Source organism: Chiloscyllium punctatum, chromosome 23 (genome assembly GCF_047496795.1).
Source record: "Chiloscyllium punctatum isolate Juve2018m chromosome 23, sChiPun1.3, whole genome shotgun sequence".
Classification (NCBI taxonomy): domain Eukaryota; kingdom Metazoa; phylum Chordata; class Chondrichthyes; order Orectolobiformes; family Hemiscylliidae; genus Chiloscyllium; species Chiloscyllium punctatum.
Window position 1 is genome coordinate 90,754,583 of NC_092761.1, and position 19,995 is coordinate 90,774,577.

Consider the following 19,995-nt stretch of genomic DNA (forward strand, 5'->3'; position numbering starts at 1 on the left):
TGTCCTGAAAACTGTCCACTGATTCCTTCAATGGTTATAGTCAAATTTTGTTTAGTAATGCTCCTTTGAAGAGGCTTTGGAAGTCTTGTTGTGTTCAATGTGCAATATAAATGCAAGTTATTATTGAATTGAATGAAGTCTTATGTTCCTGAAATGTGATTTGATCGCACTTGTAATCCAAACTGTATCACCCTAATTCAATAGATGATCAGCTTTAACAAGCATCTTTAACAAGTCAGTATGTGGGGTGATGTGAAGAAAATGAGTGAAACAGAGGAATTTTTACAATGGTTTGAATTTTGGCACCAGAATTAAAATGCTCACACACTCTTTGAGTTGTGATACCATTTCAGACGCATGGGGATCTGCACGGTGTACAGACCACTTCACAGAAAATAACAATTGACAAGCGAGGTATGTCCTGTTACAATGAGGATTACATATCAAATACAGTTCAACGTTTGCAAAACTTTAAGACATTGTTAAAATCAAATAGAGAAATGCAGATACTGGAGATGTGATACAAAAACAGAAATTACTGGAGAAACTCAGCAGGTCTGGCAGCATCTGTGGAGACATAGCAGGGACATCTTGAGTCCGTTCCGGAGAAGGGTCACTGGACCTGAAACACTTACTCTGCTTTCTCTTCATATATGCTGCCAGACCTGAATTTCTGTCTTTGTTTCAGATTTTCAGTATCCACAGTTCTGTTTTATTTTAGATATTTATTACAGTAACTATTACATTCGTTATCAACTCTACATTCCACAGGCGCATCAATGTCTGGGCCAGCATTTTACAAAGACCATGCTTCAGTAGAGTGTCATGCTTCAGGAGGTCTAAGGTAAGATGGAGAATGAGATGGTGAGATGGTGAGTGTATCTCTACAAGGTTTATTGATGTACTGACCACACAATGTAACATATTTTATGGATGTTTGCCAACAACACACCACTAATTAATGCATGCACAGAGTACCCGATACACTGTTTCATTAAAATGGTATTGTTTGTAATTTGTGAATATTTGTAACTGGTTTTAGAAGAGATCTCACTGCTAATGTATAGCTATGGTTTGTAGATCATTGGTCAATGCAGAGACAAGACAAGTATCTTTGTGGGCAACAGGTTTATTTACAAGCGTTTTAAAATATCTCAGTAACCTAAAATGTCTTCCCAGGCTCAGGTTCTACAAGTTTCTGTGGTGTCTGTTTATTTTGCTCCGAGTCCACCCGAAGGCTTAAGCAATCAAGTTTGGTGGGCATAGATTAGTTAGCGTATTCACATGATCAAGCACAATACCATTGAGCATTACATATGAACTTTGACTTGCATTGAAAATAAATCATTGGCATTTGAATGAAATACTAGTGTCAGAGAAGTATCTGAGCTGAAAATGTCAAAGCCACATCCCCCTGCTCCCACCTTATCCCAGCACGGTGGCACATCTCATCAATATTTCTGCTCAAACTGATTTAAAGCATCTCCTGTTGTCCGATGGTTTCAATCAATACGAGTTCTCCACCACAAGGTACCCAGCGAGAACTTTTCACACTGGATTCTGCACATGCCACAGTCACACTCACCAAAAATTACACTCACACCAAAACCAGTCCATAGACCAAAACTGGTCATTCACAAAACGTCATGCACCCACTCACAGAAAAACACACATGCAGCAAACAGCCCACACACACACCAAACCCATAGAACTCTCTCCATGGTTTTACTGAGTGACTTGAATGAGACTGGATTATAAATATATATTTTAAATACAAATTGAGAGTACAATATAAGCGTACAGTGTTTTAATCAGGTTCAATGGAAACACAGAACCATCATTTCCACATCTCTGAGGTTCTACAATCACCCCCAGCACCTATTCCCCACAAACAGATCGATCAGAACCAAGAGATCCAGGGAAGGATCCAGTGAGGACTGGAGGATTATTTCAGAAGGGACGGAGGGTTAAAAGATTTTGGGATTATGGGATGAATAACAGATAGAGCTCAGTAAGACTCATGGGACAGAAAGATAAAATTCTCAATAATTAAAACATGGTACAGAACTATTCCATTCATAATTAGTAACTGTCCCTCCAAATTACAAATTAAATACAGAATATTTGAAAGTGCAGAGCACAATTATAAAATGCACAATTAATAAGAAGGTTCATATATAACTGATAGGATTTGATCATCCTTCAAGCCTATTGTTTAAGTTCTGACGAATACAGAAACAATCAGGATGATGATGAGCACAACCATGGCAATAGACAGCAGCACAGTAATCACGACCATCGCCCCACTCCGGCCCGAGAAACCTACATCGATGTTATTGAAATCCATCGCTGTAGAGGGAAAACATGTCAATAAGTTAACAACAGCCTCTTCCTCATGGCATCCACCATTCACACATCCTTTACACACCCATGGTGCACACTCTGATCCATACATCCCTTACACACCCATGGTTCACACTCCAATCCACACATCCCTTACACACCCATGGTTCACTCTCCAATCCACACATCCCTTACACACTCATGGTGCACACTCCGATCCACACATCCCTTACACACTAGCTGTTGACATTCTCTGAGGTCAGGATGCGGGTCAGGGAGGGTACAGATGTGGGTGGGAGAGATGGGGGTGAGGATGTGGGGTGTGGCTGGGCTGTGAGGACAGCTGACCCTCAGCACCTACCAGGACTCAGTGACTTCATGTATCAGCTGAAACCTTACACAGCATGATCCCAGCCGTGTTCACCAAAGCGTGGGGGGAAGCGAAGGAGGGGTCTGGGGTCTTACTGTTGGGAGATTACGGAGTCTGGATGAGTGGATGGAAATGTCAGACACAGCATCAACACGCCAGCCTGGCTCTTGGGCTGTGAAGCTCCCCATAGTCAAACAGCACCCTGGCACACAGTGTTGGGTGGGGGAGGGTGCGGGGAGGGTACAGGGAGATTCCTGGGGTGGGGCAGTGGGTGAACTGGGTAGCTGCTCTCCAGTGTCATGCACACAGTCTCAAATAGAAGGTGACCATTGGGAAGAATACTCACGTGAGGAGGTCATGATGCGGAGGGGGTTACTTTCCTCGCTGCCGATCCGATAAACCACACTGCAGCGAAACAGAACATAGGACAGGGGTTAAACCCAGCCAGGGAGTGAGGGTGAGATACAGAAAACAGAGGGAGACAGACAACGAGACTGACACAAAGAGAGAAAGAGAGAGAGAGAGAGAGAGAGAGAGAGAGAAAGAGACTGACTAAAAGGTAAAGAGAAAGAAAGATAGAAAGAGTGTGAGACAGACAATGACAGATGGAGGGACAGGGAGGAAGTGAGAGGGAGACAGTCAGAGAGAGATGGAGCAAGAGATGAATAAAGAGAAAGTGACAAAGAGACAGAGAAAGAGAGAGATGGTGAGATAGATAGAACAAAACAATCCTGTTGAACCTACCAGGAGAAGTGGTTCAGAGACAGACAGCTAATTCACAAGACATTCAGGGATCGGTCAATGGTCCTGTTTGTGACTAGACCAAGTTGATTGCATTTTGAACCCAGCCAGAGATTTTTGGGATAACTTGCCTGAGGAGCAGTAGCCCTTTGATCTTTCCTTCATTGCAACTTCTGTCAGTAATGTGTGTGAGCTCAAACCCCACTTTTCCACTCAAGGAGGGCTCCTGAAGAGGATTTCAGAATCCACCTCATTGTCTCCTGCAAAGGGGATTCAACCAGCTACAACTGCTCCAGAAAATACCCCAGTACCAACAGCTTATATCTGCACAATAACCTCACGGGGTCCATCTCCAAATACTACAATCATGATTTAGAGTCATAGACTCAGATGTACAGCACGGAAACAGACCCTTTGGTCCAATTCATCCATGCCGACCAGATATCCTAATCTCATCTCGTCCCATTTGCCAGCACTTGGCCCATATTCCGCTAAACCCTTCCTATTCATATACCCGTCCAGATGCCTTTTAAATAATGCAATTGTACCAGCCTCCACCACATCCTCTGGCAGCTCATTCCATACACGTACCACCCTCTGTGTGAAAACGTTGCCCCTTATGTCTCTTTTATAGCTTTCCCCTCTCACCCTAAACCTATGTCCTCTAGTTCTGGACTCCCCGACCCCAGGGAAAAGACTTTGTCTATTTACCCTATCCATGCCCCTCATGATTTTATAAACCTCTATAAGGTCACCCCTCAGCCTCTGACGCTCCAGGGAAAACAGCCCCAGCCTGTTCAGCCTCTCCCTGTAGCTCAGATCCTCCAACCCTGGGAACATCCTTGTAAATCTTTTCTGAACCCTTTCAAGTTTCATGACATCCTTCCGAATCTCCCTTTCTGAGTTTTAACTGTGACCTGACCAAAGTACTTTTACATTAACATTTTGCAGAGTTTTCAGTTTTGCTGTTTATCCTCAGGCTTGTCTTTGTTAGTTTTGGAGGAAGTAATGTTATATTTATTTGCAATTTGTTGATAATCTTTGCACCTTTGTTGAGTAAGTTTTATTTGTAATAAACCAGTTTTTCAATAAACTTCTTTCTTGACTGACTTGTATGGAACCTAGAATCCTTGCAGTGTGGAAGCAGACCATTCAGTCCATCAAGTCCCCATTGACCCTCCAAAAAGCATCCCACGCGCACACACACATACACACCCCACCCTGGACTCTAACCTTTTAACTCTACATTCCCCATGGCTAATTCGCCCTAACCTGCACATCTTTGGATTGTGGGAGGAAACTGGAGCACCCGGAGGAAACCCACGCAGACACGGGGAGAACGTGCAAACTCCACACAGTTACCAGAGGCTGGAATCAAACCTGAGTCTCTAGTGCTGTGAGGCAGTAGTGCTAACCACTGATCCACCTTGTCCACCTCAAAATATGTAAGCCATCATCCCTGGGTGGCGTCGAGCCATCGACCTTCTGGTTAACAGCTGTAAACACTGACCCATTACACCACAGACACTGGCATTAGCTAGATAGTTATGTGGTGTTATGACTCATAAAGGAGTTCTGGGAGCCACTTGATACAGCTAAGCAAGATGAGAGGTCAGGGAAGATCGAGGGCAGTGCTAGCTTGGTGAAGCTAGCTAGCCGTAAAAAAACTGGGACTGTGTCTGTCACGAATTGCTGCAGTGTAGTGTCCAGAGGAGCGTAATCCCAGGAAAGGAAGGGAACCAATCAAACCCGCAACAGCCGTGCAGACAGTCCATGACAGAGTGGAACTTCATGGAATTTTGAATTCAAGTCATCAACAGTAAACAATTGCGAAGTTTTAATGGGATTTGATGACCCACTGTGTCACTAATGTCTGGCAGGATTACTGAGATATTGGTGAGATCTGTCTTGGCTATTTAATGTATTTTGTGGGGTATTTGATCACAGTTTATTACTCATACTTACCTCCCATTGGTTGAGGGTGTTAGAATAGAAGTCATATCCATCTCAAAGGACAAGGGTGGCAGACAAATGGGAACATCACCACCTGCAAGATCCCCTCTGAGTCACTCCCCATCCTGACTTGGAAATATAAGGTTGTTGCTTCACTGTCACTGGGTCAAAATCCTGGAATTCCCTCCCGACTAGCATTGTGGATCTACATTGGTACCAAACACTGCAGCTCATTGAGAAAGCAGCTCACCAACATCCACTCAGGGGGCAACTAGGGATAAGCAATAAATGCTGGGCCCAGTTGGTGACACCCACTTCCCGTAAGTGAATAAAAACATTATATTTACTCATTGTATAGATTGTATTACTGTTCAAACTTTGTAGAATACAGTTTATCGTTGTTTGTTCAAATCTGTGGAATCTTGTGTCTTTATTTTGTCATTAATTCTCCTTACCTTCTGTCTGCTGTCTATTCGTCCCTCGCTAGATCATAACAAATTTGGCAGTGTAATCCACAATGATAACGAGAGAGAGACAACAGAGTGAGAGGACAGAGAAAGAGCAGAATGAGAGAGATGGAGAGCAAGAGGGAGCAGGGAAGAGAAAGAAAACAGAGAGAGAGAGAGAGAGAGAGAAGGAGAAAACAGTAACGGGGGAATGTTTCTGGAGAGGCAGCAGTAAAAGATGAGGGGATGGTGAAAGTGGAGGTTTGTGGGGAGTGGTGAGTATACGCTAGGGAGAGGACAAGGAGGATGTGAAGGAGAGTCGAGTAAGAAAGTTTTAAACTAAGAATTGACTTGTCCCAGGTGGAAATGACAGAACATGTTCGAAACACAAGGTTTTCATTTTGAGGAGTGGTCTGAATGATCTTCAAAATGATGAAAGATTTTGATTTCATGGAGACAAGAAATCCAATAGGGTATTCAGGAAGGGCGAAACCAGAACATGGAAAGCACTACCGCAGGAGTTCGTGAAGCAAGTGATTAGATGTACTTAGGGGGAACACTAGACAGACTAGTGGTGCCATCACTCACCTGTCAATCAAAGACCCATGTTCTGGGGAGCCTGGTTCAAATCCTGCAGTAGCACATGGTGGAATTGTGAATCCAATAAAAATCTGGAATTTGGAATCGATTGGTGATGATTCTTATATAATCCCATCTGGTTCACTAATGTCCCTTAGGGCAAGAAACTACTGGCCTACATGTGACTCCAGACTCTAAACCACCCTCTGAGGGATGAGGAATGGTCATGAGCAAGTATCACCCACATCCAGTGAATGAATTTAAAGGAACAACAGGGAGCTGAGAATGGGGTTAGTGGGGGAGTGGGCAGAGACTGAACGGTCTGTTGCTGAAAGTCTGTCCTGTGTAATCCTGCCCCCTCTGTCTCAGACAGGGGACCGTGTTTGCCCCGTGTTAATGCTGTGGATTCCGATACTCACTCGTATTCTGTGTTCGGTTGGAGATTTGTCAATTTGTAACCCAAGTTCAATGTTTGTCGAACATCATTAGCATTAGACACGATACTGATCAGCCCCCGTTTGAATCGACAGATTGGATTATCAAAACTTTTCTGTTCCGGTCCTGCAGGAGAATATGAACAAATGGTCTGAATGGGAGAGTGAAGCAAGAACACAGTGTGGAGTGTACCTGGAGGATTGAGCAGAGGGCAGACATACCTGGGCCTCCTGTATTGTTTGTAACATTGACCATCACTTCCTGATTCGAGAACCTACATTGTGGCAGGTTCACAATCGCTGACATTGAACGGACGCTTCCAACAATGCCATTGTCAGCTTTGTTCGCCAAAGAAATATTAAAAGCTGTTAATACAAAAAGGCAAAGTGAGTTTCAAAACTACTGAACAAAACTCTGGCTCCTGTGACAGGTCTCATTAAATTGCTCCCGTCTCTGGTCTCCAGACAAACAGGACTGGCTTGTGGAAGGGTTTCTAATCAAATCCTGTGAAGTGATTCAAACCATTTATAAAATTTGGAGGAGGTGTCAATGTCTTGCACGGTGACCTCCTGAGTCACATGCCTATGTAAACATGTCACACTGTAATCACAACCTCCCTGGCACCTCCTGAGCCTGCAGTGCCAGTTTCAAACTTTCCAGAAGGTGGAATGAGGCTGTTCTTTCAAGCTCACTGGCTCAGTAATCCAGGGGTCACAGGTTCAAAGCTCACCGTGTCAGCTGGGTAAATGTGAACTGAATTAAACAATACAGAAAATAAAGATGGCCTCAGCCACGGTGACAATGAAACTAACATCAACTATTATTAAAACCCCATCTAGATTCCCAATGTCCTTTAGGAAATTAAATCTGCCATCCTTACCTGGTCTGGTCTACATGTGACTCCAGACCCACAGCGACGTAGTTGACTCCGAGTTGCCCTACAGAGGCACTCAGTTCAGGGTCAGTCAGAGATGGCCAAAGATTTTGGTCTTGCCAGTGATGCCAAAACCCCACAAAAGAAATCTTTTAAAACTCTCAATCCTTTTTGTAACATTGAGTTACATCAAGGCTGTTGTGTATGTGAACTTCAGAGCCTGATTGACTCCATCACTTCAATCCCTTTCCCCATCAAAATCTCAGAACTCAAATGTTCAGGTATTTCCCCACACCCTCTAAATGTCCAGCAGATGGGCTTTTATGGAGGAGACATTTCATTGCCTGAGGCAGGGACAAATGTAAAGGTTCTTCCCCATTGGTCAGACCTTTAACCACAAACCCCTCCCCACCTCCCACCTTCTCCCGTCCCCTTGCACCAGACAAATCCATCCATCCCAACAATGTAGATAACCAGTTCCAAACTTTCAATTTGAATCTGGTTCCTGAACCAGTTCACTTCTGTGTAATAATACTGTCAAATCCAAGGGTTTTATCAGAATAAAGATGAATTGGACAATGATAGGTACGTTCTATTTAACCTGCTCAGAGATGTTATCACAGCCTCTTGGAGCAGATGGGACTTGAACCCAGGCCTCCTGTATCTGAGGATGTATCTGTCGAGCTGACCGAGTTTATAATGCAGTATGACAGAGCACTCATCCACAATCAGATGCTGTAAAAGCAACGATTAGATTGAGCTGAGGGGATAATTAAAATCCCTGGTAATCCCTGATAATTCCCGGTAATATCTGATCTTTTAGCTCTCTCTTGTGGTAGGACAGGTAAAAAGCACCTGGAAGCTACTAATTTTACAGATTTGGCATTTGTACAGAGTTCCTGAATGTCCTGAAGAATGTTATTACCAAAGGATGCTTTTTGAGCAGCTGTCCTTCAACAGGATCCTGGAACTTCCTTCATGATAACATTGTGGGTGATCCTCCACCACCAATACTCAGTAACAGCAGTGTGTACTATCCACAAGATGCACTGCAGAAATCCTTAGACAGCACCTTCCAAACACACAACCAATTCCATCTAGAAAGACAAGGGCAGCAGGTATGTGGGAACATCAACTCCTGCAAGTTCCTCTCCAAGCCATTCCCCATTCCGACTTGGAAATATATCACTGCCATTCCTTCAGTGTCACTGGGTTCAAATCCTGGGCCTCCCTCCCTAAGGGCATTGAGGGTTTACCTACAGCACATGGACATCAGTGGTCCCAGAAGACAGCTCACCCCATCTTCTCGAGGGGCAACCAAGAATGGGCGATATAATGTAAGTAACAAAGCAGCTAATTTACACACAGCAAGATCCTGATGATTTGTTTTGGTGATGTTGTGGGAGGGACAATTATTAACCAGGACACTGGCCAGGATTTTCTTGTGGGATTGACCATGAGGCCCATGTGACTGCTATTACTGAGCAGTCAGCAGAGGGCGCTCAAACTCCATTCTTTATCCAAACTCATGTTCCTCCCTCAATATCAGAAAGACCAGACAGGGAAGGGGGAGAAAGGGGGAGGGGGAGAGAGAGGGGGGAGAAAGGGGGAGGGGAGAGGGAGGGGGGAGAAAGGGGGAGGGGAGAGGGAGGGGGGAGAAAGGGGGAGGGGAAGGGGGAGAACGGGGGAGGGGGGAGAAAGGGGGAGGGGGAGAGAGAGGGGGTAGGGAGGGGAGGAGGGGGGAGAGGGAGGGGGAGAGGGGGAGGGGGTGAGGGGGGAGAGAGGGAGAGGAGGAGAGGGGGAGGGGGGGAGAGAGGGAGGGAGAGAGGGGAAGGGAGAGGGGAAGAGAGAGGGGGGAGAAAGGGGGAGGGGAAGAGTGGGCTAGAGAAGGAGAGGGGGAGGGGGGGGGGAGAGAGAGGGGGAGTGAGGGGGGAGGGAGGGGGAGAGAAGGGGAGAGAGAGGGGGAGAGAGGGAGGGGGTGAGGGGGGAGAGAGGGAGAGGGGGGAGGGGGTAGAGAGGGAGGGAGAGAGGGCAAGGGAGAGGGGAAGAGAGAGGGGGGAGAAAGGGGGAGGGGAAGAGTGGGAGAGAGGGGGAGGGGAAGAAAGGGAGAGTGGGAGAGATGGGGGGGGAGGGAGGGGGGATGGGGAGAGAGGGGACGGGGAGAGAGGGGGAGGGAAAGGGGAGAGGGAAGGGGAGAGAGGGGGAGGGAGAGGAGGAGAGCGAGGGGGAGAGGGAGGGGGGTAGAGAGAGGGATAGAGAGGGGGGTAGAGAGGGGGAGGGAGGGAGGGGGGAGAGGGAGCGAGGGGGGAGGGAGGGGGAGGGAGGGGGAGGGAGAGGGGGGAGAGAGAGGGGAGAGGGAGGGGTTGGGGGGGAGAGAGGGGGATGGAAAGGGGGAAGGGGAGAGAAGGGGGGAAGAGAGGTATGAGGGGAAGAGAGGGGGAGAGGGGAAGGGAGAGGGGGAGAGAAGGGAGGGGAGGAGGAGATGGGGAAGGGGAGGGGGAGATGGGGAAGGCGGGGGGGAGAGAAGGGAGGGGAGGGGGAGAGAGGGGAGAGAGATCATAGAATCATAGAGTCCCCACAGTGTGGAAACAGGCCCTTCGGCCCAACAGGTCCACACCGACCTGCCAAAGAGTAACCCACCCAAACCCATTCCCCTCCCTTATTATTCCACCTTTACCTCTGGCTAATGCACTAACCTACACATCTCTGAACACTATGGGGTAATTTAGCATGGCCAATTCACCCAACCTACACTTCTTTGGACTGTGGGAGGAAGCCGGAGCACCTGGAGGGAACCCACGCAGACTCCACACAGACTGTCACCCAAGGGTGGGATCGAACCTGGGTCCCTGTCCCTGGGAGTCATCAAAGCGGTGACTTCAAATTTCACCCTCGTACAGAAAAAGTCAAGTAAAACTGAATGGAGTTTCAAACAAATATCAGGAAAATGTCAAGAAGTAACCAGAAAAGATCAGTAAGGTCAAAAAAACACATCTGAATGAAGGGGAAAGGAAAGAGGGAGGGACAGAGAGAGAGAGAGAGAGAGAGAGAGCAAGGAGAGGCGGATATGGGAGCATGAAAGGGAGAGAGGAAAGACAGAGAAAAAATAAATCGAGAGGTGTGAAAGAGAGACCCAGTTGAAACCAGACACACAGAAAAAAAACAGAGGGAGATCGAGAAAGAAACGGTAGAATCAGAGAGATAGAGAAACAAGTGAGAGAACGGGAGGGACAAGATGAAAGACATTTGGACAAACACACAGAGAGAGAGAGAGAGAGATTCTCCTCAGAGTCAGTAAACCTTAGTGACTGTGAGTAAACTTACTTCCAGCGTCGGTGAAGGAGCTGAGCGCCAGGAGGATGAGGAGTTTCATGTTGAGGCTGAACTGAGAGGTCAGTCGGAAGGAGGTTTCTATGGAGGGACACTGACTGTCTCCCAATTCCTGCTTCATCCACACAGTGAGCAGAGAGAGCCTCTGCCAGCAGCTCTCTGCCCAGCTCCAGCCAATCAGCAGGCTGGCCCAAAACAGGGCAAACAGGTTCAACGGGAACTGTTCATCTCCTGAATGAGAGTCCGCACCCAAGCCCCAGGAACCTGCCACAGCCTTCACCAACACTGTCATTCCACACACTGCCCTGGCCCAGAGAAAATCTGCCAGTTACCGACCACCGTTCACATCCTCAGGAGGTTCCCAAACTGTTTCACTGCCAGTGAGCAGCAGATGCTGCAGTGTGGTTAATGTGGTAGTCAATTTGCAAACTCTCTCAAAAAGCACAAGAATGAAAGCCAATAGCTGCAAAACAGAAACAGAAACACAGACTGCTGGAGAAAATCAACAGGTCTGGCAGCTTGTGTACAGTGAGAAACAGAGTTCATCTTTGAACCCAGCGACCTGAGAACTTGCGAGATAATAAGGCCTGGATCTAACAGCAGAGCAGCACTCTCTCAACACTGACCCTCCGACAGTGCGGCACTCCCTCAGCACTGACCCACTGACAGTGCAGCACTCCCTCAGCACTGACCCTCCGACAGTGCGGCACTCCCTCAGCACTGACCCTCTGACAGTGCAGCACTCCCTCAGCACTGACCCTCTGACAGTGCAGCACTCCCTCAGCACTGACCCTCCGACAGTGCGGCGCTCCCTCAGCACTGACCCTCCAACAGTGCGGCACTCCCTCAGCACTGACCCTCTGACAGTGCGGCACTCCCTCAGCACTGACCCTCTGACAGTGCGGCACTCCCTCAGCACTGACCCTCCGTCAGTGCCCACTCCCTCAGCACTGACCCTCTGAAAGTGTGGCACTCCCTCAGTACTGACCCTCCAACAGTGCGGCATTCCCTCAGCACTGACCCTCTGACAGTACGGCACTCCCTCAGCACTGACCCTCCGACAGTGTGGCACTCCCTCAGTACTGACCCTCTGAAAGTGTGGCACTCCCTCAGTACTGACCCTCCAACAGTGCGGCATTCCCTCAGCACTGACCCTCTGACAGTGCGGCACTCCCTTAGCACTGACCCTCCGACAGTGTGGCACTCCCTCAGCACTGACCCTCTGGTGGTTGATGAAATGAAATGGAATTCTGTCATTCCCCTTCCCAAATCCCTCACTCCCTCGATGGTGGCTCTAATTTGAGCTGCTGAAGCTCCAAGTTCTGGATTTTATCCATCAATATCTCTTTGCCTTTCTCTTTCTCTCTCTCTCTCTCTCTCTCTCCAGCTTCAGATTCTCCTTAAAACCAATATTTTTGACCATGTTGTTGCTCATCTCTCTGAGCGAAAGATGGAATTTATTGGAAGAGAGTTGAGGAATTTTCGTCTGGGTGCTGCAGAAACATTACCCCATGACCACTATTTTCGGAAACAGACAATCTGCTTGTTGTCACAACCTTGTTTGTGGGATCTTGCTGTGCACAAATTGGTTTTCCTGTTTTCTTCAGGTACAATACTGACCAGAAACCTCTTCATTGGCTGGAATGTGTTTTGTTGTCAAATTTTCTTTGATATTCTCTTCAAAGAGGCACGCTGGGAGGTTTCACTGTGTCATGTGATCGGTCTCAGCATTTTTTTATCTTTTTGAGGTAAACAAAGAAATCCATCAAGATTCCAAGTTCCCTCCGCTGCTTCACCCAAATGGTCACTCACCAGCTATCGGTGTGTCCAGGCGATTTAACCTCAGTGGTATGACAGTTACAAAGTTGATCCTGGCCTGACCCAGGACACACACAAAACACACACACAACATGCACACACAACACACACACACAACATGCACACACACAGCATGCACACACACAGCATGCACACATAACACGCAACATGCACACACATAACATACACAACATGCACACACACAACATAACAACATGCACACAGACAACACACACAACATGCACACACACAATACGCACACACAAAACACACACACAACATGCACACACACAATACGCACACACAAAACACACACACAACATGCACACACACAATACGCACACACAAAACACACACACAACATGCACACACAACATACACAACATACACACACACAACACACACACACAAAAAACACACAACATGTACACACAACACACACAAAACACACACACAACATGCACACACAACATACACAACATGCACACACAACACACACACACAACATGCACACACAACATACACAACATGCACACACAACATGCGTACACACAACATACACAACATGCACACACAACATGCGTACACACAACATACACAACATGCACACACACAACACACACACACAAAACACGCAACATGCACACACAACATACACAACTTGCACACACATAACATACACAACATGCACACACAACATGCACACACACACAACACGCACACACAAAACACACATACAACATGCACACACATAACATACACAACATGCACATATATAACACACACACACAACATGCACACACACAACATACACACACACAACATGCACACACACAATATACACACATGTACACAACACACATAGCACACACATACACAAAAAACACATAGACAACACACACAAAACACATACACAACACACAGCATGCACACAACATGTGCACAACACACACAGAGCACACACGTGCACAACACACACATGAACACAACATGTGAAGGATGCACACAGTAACACAATACACATGACATAAATAACACATGTATACACTACACATGATCAACACAACATGCACAGATGACAAACATACACAACACACACAATTCGCACCCAGCACGTAGACATGACATGTAGATATAATACACATACAACATGTCCATGATGGCGAGTCACTAACCTGGTGGTGTTATCGCTAAACGATTAATCCAGAGACCCAGGTGATGTTCTGGGGACCCGGGTTTGAATCCCAGCAAGACAGATGGTGGAGTTTGAATTCAATAAAATAAATCTGGAATTGAGAATTGCTGATGGCCATGAAGTCATTGTCAATTATCAGAAAACCCCATCTGGTTCACTAATGTCCTTTAGGGAAGGAAATTATCAATCTCAGCCAGTCTACATGTGACTCTCGACCCACAGCAATGTGGTTGACTCTCAATTGCCCTCCGAAACAGCTGAGCAAACTCCTCAGTTGTACCAATCACTATAAAGTCTCAAAGTAATGAAACTGAGCAGATCAGTTGGCATTGACCTTGACATCGGAAAAGACAATGGCAGAAACAGCCCAGTCTGACCCTGCATAGTTCTCCTCACTACCATCTGGGGATGAGTGCCAACACTGGGAGAGCTGTCTCACAGACTAATCAAGCAACAGCCTGCCATGGGATCATACCTTACTAGACAATGTCCCAGACACCACCATCAATTGGATACATCCCGTCCCACCGGCAAGACAGACTCAGCAGAGGAGATAACACTGTGGGATACAGTTGGGAGGGAGTTACCCTCAGAATCCTCAATGTTCACTCTGAACCCCATAAAGTCTCGTAGTTTCAGAATAAACGCGGGCAAGGAAATCTCCTGCTGATTACCACATACCGCCCTCACTCGGCTGATGAATCAGTATTCTCCATGTGGAACAACACTTTGAGGATGACAAGGGCACAGAATGTACTCTGGATGAGGGATCTCAATGTTCATCACCGAGAGGGGCTCGGCAGCAGCATTACTGATCGAGCTGGTCGGGTCCTTAAGGACATCGCTGCCAGACTGGGTCTGTGGCAGGTGGTGAGGGAACCAACAAGAGGGAAACACATACCTGTCCCCATCCTCACCAATCTGCCAGCTGCAGATGTATCTGTCCATGACAGAATCAGTAAGAGTGACAGGAAAATCAATGTTTTGGGCAAAAGACCTTCATCAGGATGATGATGAAGGGCTTTTGCCCGAAATGTCGATTTTTCTGCTCCTCGGATGCTGCCTGACCTGCTGTGCTTTTCCAGCACCACTCTGATCTAAACACTGGTTTCCAGCATCTGCAGTCCTCACCTTTACCTAGTATCGGTAAGAGTGACCATCGCACAGTCCTTGTAGAGACAAAGTCCCACCTTCATATTGGGAAATTTTCCATCGTGTTGTGTGGCACTATCACCGTGCTAAATGGGACAAGACTTCAAACAGATCCAGCAACCCATGAGGTGCTACAGCCCATTGGCAGCAGCAGAACTGTACTCCCGCACAATCTGTAACCTCATGGTCCTGTATACCCCCCACTCAACCATTACTATTAAGACAGGGGATCCATCCGGGTTCAATGGAGAGTGTAGGAGGGCCTGCCTGGGGCAGCACCAGGTAAACCTGAAGATGAGGTGTCAACCTGGTGAGGCTACCAAACAGGACAACTCACCAAACAGTATAAGCAGTGGAGGGTACTTGGAATCTTGATGGATTTTTCTGTTTACCTCAACAAGATAAAATCTGCTGAGACCGAACACGTGACACAGTGAAACCTCCCAGCGTGCCTCTTGGAAGAGAATATCAAGCAGTAAGTGACAGACAGAGCTAAGCGATCCCACACCAACCGATCAGATCTAAGCTCCGCAGTCCTACCACATCCAGTCGTGAAATGGTGATGGACAATTAAACAACTCACTGGAGGAGGGGGCTCCCCATCCTCAGTGATGGACGAGCCCAGCATATCCATGCAAAAGCAATCTTCAGCCAGAAGTGCCGAGTGGATGATCCATCCCAGCCTCCTCCAGTGATCCCCAGCATCACAGACACCAGGCTTCAGTCAATTCGATTCACTCCACATGATAACAAGAAATGGCTGGAGACACTGGATAATGCAAAGATTATGGGCCCTGAGAACATTCCGGCAATATTACAGGAGACGTGTTCTCCAGAATTTGCTGCTCCCCTAGCCAAGCTCTTCCAGTACAGTTACAGCACTGACATTTACCCAGTAATGTGGAAAATTCTTCCTCCGCTACATTGATAGCCATGACCAGGGCCTCCAAGCCCTCCGTTTTTTTCCTCTCCAGACGTCCCCAACAGTACCCTTCCACCAACACTCTCATTCGTTTGGCCGAACTGGTCCTCACCCTTAACAATTTCTCCTTTGAATCCCCCCACTTCCTCCAGACCAAAGGCGTAGCCATGGGCACACGTATGGGCCCCAGCTATGCCTGTCTCTTTGTTGGCTACGTAGAGCAGTTGCTCTTCCGTAATTACACCGGCACCACTCCCCACCTCTTCCTCCGCTACATTGATGACTGCATTGGCACCACCTCGTGCTCCCGCGAGAATGTTGAGCAATTCACCAACACATTCCACCCTGACCTTAAATTTGCCTGGACCATCTCTGACACCTCCCTCCCCTTCCTGGACCTCTCCATCTCCATTAATGACGACCGACTTGACACCAACATTTTTTACAAACCCACCGACTCCCATAGCTACCTGGATTACACCTCTTCCCACCCTATCTCTTGCAAAAATGCCATCCCGTATTCCCAATTTCTCTGCCTCCGCCCTATCTGCTCCCAGAAGGACCAGTTCCACCACAGAACACACTAGATGGCCTCCCTCTTTAGAGACCGCAATTTCCCTTCCCACGTGGTTAAAGATGCCCTCCAAAGCATCTCGTCCACATCCCGCACTTCCGCCCTCAGACCCCACCCCTCCAACCGTAACAAGGACAGAACGCCCCTGGTGCTCACCTTCCACCCTACAAACCTTCGCAAAAACCAAATCATCCGCCAACATTTCTGCCACTTCCAAACTGACCCCACCACCAGGGATATATTTCCCTCCCCACCCCTTTCCGCCTTCCGCAAAGACTGTTCCCTCCATGACTACCTAGTCAGGTCCACGCCCCCCTACAACCCACCCTCCCATCCTGGCACTTTCCCCTGCCACCGCAGGAACTGTAAAACCTGTGCCCACACCTCCTCCCTCACCTCTATCCAAGGCCCCAAAGGAGCCTTCCACATCCATCAAAGTTTCACCTGTACATCCACCAATGTCATTTATTGTATCCGTTGCTCCCGATGTGGTCTCCTCTACATTGGGGAGACTGGGCGCCTCCTAGCAGAGCGCTTTAGGGAACATCTCCGAGACACCCGCACCAACCAACCACACCGCCCTGTGACCCAACATTTCAACTCCCCCTCCCACTCTGCTGAGGACATGGAGGTCCTGGGCATCCTTCACCGCCGCTCCCTCACCACCAGACGCCTGGAGGAAGAACGCCTCATCTTCCACCTCTGAACACTTCAACCCCAGGGCATCAATGTGGACTTCAACAGTTTCCTCATTTCCCCTACCCCCACCTCACCCTAGTTCCAAACTTCCAGCTCAGCACTGTCCCCATAACTTGTCCGGACCTGTCCTACCTGCCTATCTCCTTTTCCACCTATCCACTCCACCCTCCTCTCTGACCTATCACCTTCATCCCACCCCCATCCACCCATTGTACTCTATGCTACCTTCCCCCACCTTCATCCCCTCCCCCACTCACCTATTGTACTCTATGCTACTTTCTCCCCACCCCCACCCTCCTCTCATTTATCTATCCACCCTTCAGGCTCTCTGCCTATATTCCTGATGAAGGGCTTTTGCCCGAAATGTCAATTTTCTTGCCCCTCGGATGCTGCCTGAACTGCTGTGCTCTTCCAGCACCACTAATCCAGAATCTGGTTTCCAGCATCTGCAGTCATTGTTTTTACCCATTCTGGAAAATTGTTCAGGTATGTCCTGGACATAAAAACCAGGACAAATCCAACCCGGCCAATTACCACCCATCAGTCTCTTCTCGATCCTCAGTAAAGTGATGGAAGGTGTCATCAACAGGGCTATCAAGCAGCACCTGCTCAGTAATAACCTGCTCAGTGATGCCCCCAGGGCCAGTCAGCTCCTGACCTCATTACAGCCTTGGTTCAAACATGGATAAAAGAGCTAGATTCCAGAGGGGATGGGGGAAGGGACAGCCCTTGATATCCAGGCTGCATTCGACTGAGTGGGGCATCAAGGAGCCTGAGCAACACTGGGATCAAAGGGAATCAGGGGGCAAACTCTCTGCTGGGTAGAGTCATACCTGGCACATAGGAAAATGGTCGTGGTTGTTGGAGGTCAGTCATCTCAGCTCCAGAACATCTCTGCAGGAGTTCCTCAGGGTAGTGTCCTAGGCCCAATCATCTTCAACTGCTTCATCAATGACCTTTCATCCAACATAAGGTCAGAAGTGGGGATGTTTGCTGATGATTGCACAATGTTCAGTATCATATGTGTGTCCTCAGATACTGAAGCAGTCCATATTGAAATGCAACAGGATCTGGACAATATCCAGGTTTAGATTGACAAGTGGCAACTAACATTCGCACCACACAAATACCAGGAAATGACCACCACCAATAAGAGACAATCCAACTATCACCCCTTGACATTTAATGATATTACCATCACTGAATCCCTACTATTAACATCCTGGAAGTTACCATTGACCAGAAACCCAACTGGACTCACCACATAAATATGAGCAGGTCAGATGCTGGGAACCCTACAACAAGTAACTCCCCTCCTGACTCCCCAAAGCCTATCCACCATCTCCAGGGCACAAGTCAGGAGTGTGATGGAATACTCCCCACTTCCCTGGATGGAGGCAGCTCCAACAAACACTCAAGAAGCTTGACACTGTCCAGGACAAAGCGTCCCCCTTGATTTACACCACACCCCACAAACACCCACTCCCTCCCCCACCAACACACAGTAGCAGCAGTGTGTACTATCTGCAAGATGTGAGATGTTAAAGGGTTAATTTGTTCTGCTGACATGGAAGAAATTGGATGTCCTGGGGGGGGGGAGCTGTATTTTTCTGTCTTGCAGGCAGGATGTGACAATGTAATCCTATTCTGTAAATGCTGCAGTTAAAGGAATAACCTCATCACACACTGTTTCTGGAAATAATCTAATCACTTTACATTGTTTTTTGGGTGGCATGTGACAATGGGGGAGTGGCAGGGGGTTGTGTCTTGCGTGCATGACTGACTGTGATATAAAACCCTGTATTAAGGGAGGATGGTTCCCTTGTTCAGGGAGCCTCACTTGACATGCTCTGCAAGCATCGCAAAGAGTGTTAAATGATCCTCCAAAAGCTGGTATTTGCTGAAATGAGTCATAGTTGTCCACACAAGGTGGCATTTTGCAGTTGCATCAAGCGGGTAAAAATCTCGAGAAGGAAACCTAACAAGTGGGCGGCACGGTGGCACAGTGGTTAGCACTGCTGCCTCACAGCTCCAGAGACCCGGGTTCAATTCCCGCCTCAGGCGACTGACTGTGTGGAGTTTGCACATTCTCCCTGTGTCTGCGTGGATTTCCTCCGGGTGCTCCGGTTTCCTTCCACAGTCCAAAGATGTGCAGGTCAGGTGAATTGGCCATGCTAAATTGCCCGTAGTGTTAGGTAAAAGGGGTAAATGTAGGGGAATGGGTGGGTTGTGCTTCAGCGGGTCGGTGTGGACGTGTTGGGCCGAAGGGCCTGTTTCCACACTGTAATATAATCTAAAAAAGATGCACTGCAGAAATTCACCAAAGATCCTCAGACTTCCAAACCCATGAACAATTCCATGAGAAGGACAAGGGCAGCAGATCCATGGGAACACCACCCCCTGCAAATTCACCTCCAAGTCACTCACTGTCCTGACTTGTAAATATATCGCCATTCCTTCAATGCCACTAGGTCAAAATCCTGGAATTCCCTCCCTAAGGGCATTGTGGGTCAACCCACAGCAGGTGGACAGCAGCTGATCGCCATCTTCTCGAGGGGCAAATA

General features: G+C 47.7%; 1 protein-coding gene across 1 annotated transcript; it reads right to left on the minus strand.

The window, feature by feature from the left end:
* Positions 1 to 1,113: 1,113 nt before the first annotated feature.
* upk2 (uroplakin 2) lies at positions 1,114 to 11,378 on the minus strand. Its single transcript, XM_072593462.1, has 5 exons — positions 11,066 to 11,378; positions 7,089 to 7,232; positions 6,852 to 6,993; positions 3,060 to 3,118; positions 1,114 to 2,349 (listed from the first exon to the last, which is right to left on the minus strand). Exons 1-5 carry the CDS (start codon positions 11,361 to 11,363, stop codon positions 2,216 to 2,218), a joined length of 777 nt encoding a protein of 258 aa, XP_072449563.1. The 5' UTR covers positions 11,364 to 11,378; the 3' UTR covers positions 1,114 to 2,215.
* Positions 11,379 to 19,995: the final 8,617 nt, after the last annotated feature.

Excerpts from the sequence above, each read along its gene's own strand:
- upk2 (XM_072593462.1), bottom strand. The coding sequence starts at position 11,363 with ATGACAGTGTTGGTGAAGGCTGTGGCAGGTTCCTGGGGCTTGGGTGCG. Across the intron at positions 3,119-6,851 it reads CAACCGAACACAGAATACGA|TGTGGTTTATCGGATCGGCA; the intron begins GTGAGTATCGGA and ends GTTTCGCTGCAG. Across the intron at positions 2,350-3,059 it reads CCGCATCATGACCTCCTCAC|CGATGGATTTCAATAACATC; the intron begins GTGAGTATTCTT and ends TTCCCTCTACAG.